General features: G+C 40.5%; 1 protein-coding gene across 8 annotated transcripts in view; it reads left to right on the plus strand.

The window, feature by feature from the left end:
• Nucleotides 1-5319, plus strand: part of FOXN2 (forkhead box N2) — a 96865-nt gene extending 91546 nt beyond the window's left edge. For all 8 annotated transcript variants that reach the window (XM_048934777.1, XM_048934784.1, XM_048934778.1 and 5 more), the window contains 2 exons: nucleotides 181-249; nucleotides 695-5319. In XM_048934777.1, coding sequence (XP_048790734.1) covers nucleotides 181-249; nucleotides 695-1212 — 587 coding nt within the window. In that variant the 3' untranslated portion in view covers nucleotides 1213-5319. The remainder of the gene's footprint in view (nucleotides 1-180; nucleotides 250-694) is intronic.
• Nucleotides 5320-6000: the final 681 nt, after the last annotated feature.

The raw sequence follows: 6000 nt of genomic DNA on the forward strand, positions 1-6000 counted from the left end.
CACTGTGCCTTAATTTTTTACCATATTAGAATCATGCTGGGTCTGAATCCTGACACTTGTTTTGCTGTTCTTCATAGCAGACCAATGTCTGTAGATATATTTTTATTTTTCGTGTGTTCTAAAGACCTAATTTTGTCAGTCCTTCCCAAGTTGTAACATTTTGCTGCTTTTCCTTTGCAGAATCTGATATTGATGCTGCTACTGCGATGATGCTGTTGAATACTTCAATAGAACAAGGGATGCTAGACTGTAAGCATAAGCCATTTTACTGGTTTTTCCTTTACTCTGTGGCTAAATGTTTTCTTTAAAGTGGTGGATCTCACCAGTGGTAAGGAGAGTCAAGAAGCAAAACTGTTTTGATCATTCTTTCTGCTAGCGTCAGTTTTATAGAACCACCTTCTCTTTTTTCCTTTTTTTTCTTGTGTGTAAAGCTCTTCCCTTGCCCTTTCTGTACTAGATGCTAAGAAGATGCTCTTAACTACTTCTCTGTTTCTCCATCTTTTATCTGTGATTAGCTGAAGACCATTGTCTTCCATGGATGGCAGGAAATGTGCACAAGAAATTCTAGCTCTCTGTTAGTGCTAGCTTCCAGCTTATTCTTTGCAATCAGCAGCCAAAGCATGGTTTTTTTTCAAAAATGATTGAGTTTATGCTTACTGAATGTATGCTTACTGATGGAATTAATTTTTAATAGGTGAGAAACCTCAGTCTCTGAAGACACCTAAGAAGAGGAGTTACGGCAGTGCGTTTAATCCTTCCAGTTCCATAAATCTGCAAGAAAATGATTCTGCAGCCACCAATATTGATCCGAAGGAGGATCATAATTACAGTGCTAGCAGTTTGGGCTCGCAGCGTTGTGCATCTAGGTCCAGTGTGTCTTCCTTGTCCTCTGTTGATGAGGTGTATGAATTTATCTCCAAGAACAGCCATGCTGGAAGTGATGGCAGTGAAGGATTTCACAGTGAAGTGGATACAGACGTTGACTACGAAGACGATCCTCTTGGAGACAGTGGCTATGCATCACAACCTTGTGTAGATACCTCTGAGAAAAGTCAGCCTAGCAACAAAGCGCTCAAGGAGTTGTGTCAAGAAATTGATGAGGAGCTGAAAGAAGCAGCGGGGTCCCTGCTCCACCTTGCTGGCATCCAAACGTGCTTGGGTTCCTTAATAAGTACTGCAAAGACCCACAGTCACAAGCAAAGGAAAAAATAGTATGTTTGTCAATGTTGAATATATACATATATTTTTTTTAATTGTGGCAATACTCTTCTACTTTTACCCTTCACAAGGGAGATCAAAGCCATAAGAGGACTCATTGCTTTTTTATTTTTGGCACTAACTGTAATTTAGCCATTTATTTTTAAATCACTGCCTAAAAAGAAAAAAAAAAAAATCAGATTAGAAGAGATGCATGACTTGTGAAAACCTGAAAGCATACTTCTTAATGATCACTTTTTTTCCTTCTTTTTTTCCTTTTTTTTTAATTGTTTTTTGTTTGTTTGTTTCTGGAGTTATTTGCTCAGATGCATGTTATGGTTCATGTTGACATCGCTGCTGGCGTCATCTGCAGAGGTGAATTTTGCCCTGTCTAAGGGCTCTGACTTCCATGTAAAGATTCAGAAAGGAGGAGAAAAAAGAAAAGGAAAGAAAGAAGGAAAAAAAGAAATGTTCTGGCCTGAATTACCTCCTCCCATGTGCTCCTCTCTGCTCTTCTAATTGCTCTTCAGTGGAAATGCTGCAGAGGTAGCTCCCAGTGGCTGCAGTTTTCAGCCCATCCAATACGATGTCTGAAAATTGCACCACTGCAGGAGGTGCTCTCAGCAAGCTGTAGGTAGGGGCAGAGGGAAGGAGTACAGCCCTCCCAGGCAGAGTGGACAAGGGGCAGCTGAGGTGGGTGCCACCCTCTGCTTTATTTTTCTTTCCTGCTTGTACCCTCACTGCCAGCCTGCTGTCTGCAGGTCAGGTTCCTGAACCTGTTGGTTGTTTTGTTGTTGTTGTTTTTTCCATCTTAAGACATAATGTCCTGGGGGGCAGAGGCTAGGGATCATTTTGTTACAGATGTGCACACATCTTGGGTGTAGCCTACAGTGAAAGCTGCTTTCCAAGCTTGATGTCCTCTTATCACTGCCACTGTTGAACATGTAGTAGAATCGTACAACTGTGGAATATCTTGAGGTGGAAGGGAAAAATAGGGATCACTGAGTCCAACTCCAGGCTCCACGTACCACCACCTGATAATCAGACCATGTGTCTGAGAGCACGAGCAGAAGTTCTGCTGCTGTCCCACTGCCACATCTGCTGCCTTGCTCCCCAGTGGAAGAGATGGACTCAGAATAAAGAACAGCAGCTCGTGCTGTTAAACTGGAAGTAAGGTAGAGGTTTTAGGTGGTTCGGTCATGAATGACCGCTGACAAGAGAAATTTCACCCCCAACCTGAAACAAAGCCAAATAGCTTCCTTTTGAATTACTGAACACAGAAAAGCAATTTGTGTTTTTTGGCTGTCCGTACTCTGTTTCCCAGATCAGCGTGCCTTCTGTTCTGTGAATCCTTTAGACCTGCCACATACAGTGCATCTAACAAGCAAGGCGAGCCTTTGCCCCTTGGATGTCTGTAGTAGCTCTCTGTTTTGGGAAGGAATTCCTTCACAATTCATTTTTGCAATAAAAGAATCTGTAGAGTTCCCACACATCATTTGGCCAAAAAAAAAAAAAAAAAAAAAATTAGTGTTATGGTGAATTTCTTCCTCTTTATTTTATATAAGTGCTGGTTTCTGATCTTTTATTGATTTGTTGTTTTATTCTTTAAAGAAGAAAGGTTTTCTGCCCAAAAATGGGTACTCAGTGCTGTTAGGGTGGGTTTTAACTGTGCTGTAACAATAAGGATGCCTTAAGTGTGTTTCAGAATCTTAGACAATATAGGCGGTCATCTTTCGTGTTTCTGAAGGGCAGTGCGATGTGCCATAAAGTTTTCAGCTGACACGTTGTTGTTTCCAGCAGTTCTTGGGCAAAGCTGAGTAAGAATTAGAAGTAGGAAACCAGCATCAGCTGTTTCGGTGGTTGAAAACGGTGCTGGGTTCAGCCAAAAGGTAACCATCCTTAGTGGAATGCTTTTCTGGCTCTTTGGAGGCCTTTTAGAGATCAGTGTTTTTTCTTATTTGTCAATCTTTTCATGAGTACTGCCATAAACGTCTACTTTAAATACGAATACAGCCATGCTGCTGAGGGTCTGTTGCTCTAAGGGCCTGGTTCAGTGCCTCTTGAAGACAATAGTGGTGCTCCCACTGATTTCATGGCTGTAGGATCAAGCCTGAAATATCTGAGGTTCTTTTGTAGCATGTTTTGGAATTCAAAGCCAATTTTCTTTTTAAAGCACAAACACTAGAAAATGTCTTTTCCTTTTTTTTTTTTTTCCCCCTATCACTTCTGTTTTAAGAATGAATTGTTTTATTTCTTGAAAGGGAAGAACTCTGCTGCATTCCTACTTCATGTTAACACCCATTAGTCTACACTGTAACAGGACAATGTTTGTACAGATGTGTATGTCTTCTGGATATCACAAGTGGTGCATTAGCCAATTAGATCTGATATTGGATGGTACTGATGAATAGCGGGGAGAAATTCGCTATTTGAAAGAAAGTTGCAGATAAATGCAGTGGTTCTTAGGATTTTGGGAAGTGCAGATGTGAATGCTCAGCGGAATTACTTTTTGCTCATAGTTTGCTTTGGCGTTTTGACTGAATACTGCAAAGGGCAGAGTCTGCATCAGTGCAGAGAATGAGGATTCACCTACAGAGAGATGCTGTTAGCAGTCAGGAGTTTTGCTCGGTGCCGTGACGTCAGTGGGGTGCTGTTGAAGAAGGGTGCCATACGGCTCATGCTGGAGTTGGTTGCAACTCTTCTCTGGCTTCCAAGGAAAGCCAGGTCAATGTCCGGTCACTTGGGAAAACGTGCCAATATCAGCTCCATGGCTGGGTTTGATTCTGAGCTGCTTTTGGCCTTGGATAAAACCTGAGGGGGTTAATACTTAACTAGGAGCATGGCTGTGCCATGGCTCACCCTGAAGCAGGTGATCGTGTGGGACTGGGAAGCTACCAGTGCATTTAATGACCATATGCAACAAGCAATAAACCTGTGCTGGTGAGCAGCTAACAGAGAAAGCTGCATCCATCCTCACAGCTTTCAGCAGGAGAGAACTGAAGGTCAGAATAGTTGCGGTTCCTTTCGCTTCCATAGCTAGAATGGGGTTTGGGTTTGTTTGCCACCTGAGTTAAAGACCCTGGTGTATATAGTATAAATGGAGTATAATTAAAAGTTATTTTGACTGTTGGTGGGTTGGTTTTCTTTAGTGACATATGTAAAATGTTCATGCCAATGGTTGACTCAAATATACTTTAACAGCAGTTAAAAGGCAACAGAAGTATTAATGAACCACCTTCATTCCTTTAAACGCAGTGGAGAAGTGCACAGGACTGGTGTGGAAGGGAGGCTGCTCTGCTTTTGGGTAAATTGTGATGTGGATGCTGTACAAACCTGTGCTGGTCTTTCAGACCCAGATACTAAATTATTGCTTTTGTGAAACTTGCCTCAAATGTTTTAAAATCCAGTTTTAAAATGGAGGTCGCCTAGTTTGCAGCTTCTCATTAGGCTGAAAAGGAAAAGCTTTGGTTAAAGCAAACTGCGCTCACACGTGTGAATAACGGTGTAGTCAAAATATTTATTGGAAAGAAGACATAGAATATTTTAAATGTTGCACCTGCCATTCTATCTTAAAGCACATTCTTCACAACTAACTGCCAGTGCCATTACCAAGTCTGTTTTATGAGTGTACATTTCTTCAAACTAAAAAGTGCATAATTAAAAGTATTATGTTGCTGCCATATAGTGATATAAAACATTTTATAATTGCCAATTCATTGTAACTATTATTTATTTAAAAGTGAATTGTAAGAATGCTTTCTGATCAAATGAACCAGAGTTGTTTTTAAAATGTTCCCTCTTGCTTGTTTCTGATGTAGCATAAGCAGCGTCCTTGGGTTTGGTTAGGATAATTTTGCCTGTAGGTGACCAATTCTAACCCTCTTTCCTCCACTTTAGTCCTTTACCCGTTTTAAAGAATATTTACAGAAGTTTAGTTTTTTGTATGCTAATCTCTGTTAATTAAAATGTTTATAAAGTTTATTTTTACCAAAGAGATGCAATTCATTATGACAAAATATTGCAGAATAAACTTTGTTTTATAACATTTGTGACTTTTCTGCCCACATTTTTCATTCAGAAGATCAAAGGGGCTTTTATAAAATAAATGGCATTGCAAACAAAGTGCTGCGTTCTCTCTTTATCTACAGGTGGTGGTATCAGTCCCAAAGGGTGCTTGGAGAGTCCTCTGCTTTCCTTTAAATCTGCTCCACAAGAGTGGGTTGGATTGGAAAAAAAACCAAAAGCAAATGTAATTGGCTGTAGGTCTCTGCTTGGTTAAGAATGTGGCGTGCATGTGGAAGTAATCTGTATGGTAACACATAGGAGGATCTGTTTTCAGGCAAGTTCATCCATAACTGGCTGTAATATTTGAAGAATATCCTATTAATGCTGGAATTTAATGAAACTCAAGGAATGTTCTGACATTTTGGAAACTGCTGGAATGCTACTGCACACCTTCTGTCCTTGTGTGAGACATCTCACCTTGCTATTTTGCTTTTTGGTTAAAAAAACAAAAAAACAAAAAAAAAAACCCAAACCAACTCTGTTTTCTGATGATTATCTATGACTATTTTGTTCTTTATCCGTGTTGCTACAGTTAAGCTGCTTGTGTAGCACTTATAGATCAGCAACGCAGTATAGGATGGATAACTGTAAGAGCATATCCCTGGATAAAGCTTCATAGTTCTCACTTGATGCTCTTTCAGTATTTCCTTTTAGCTGTGGTCGGCAGGGCCCGTTGCATCTTTATCCCTAAGGCCTTATGGAAGGCATACCGGTAGCAGCACCCTCCTCCAGCAGCAG

Source organism: Lagopus muta, chromosome 2 (assembly GCF_023343835.1).
Source record: "Lagopus muta isolate bLagMut1 chromosome 2, bLagMut1 primary, whole genome shotgun sequence".
In the NCBI taxonomy this organism is placed as follows: Eukaryota; Metazoa; Chordata; class Aves; order Galliformes; family Phasianidae; genus Lagopus; species Lagopus muta.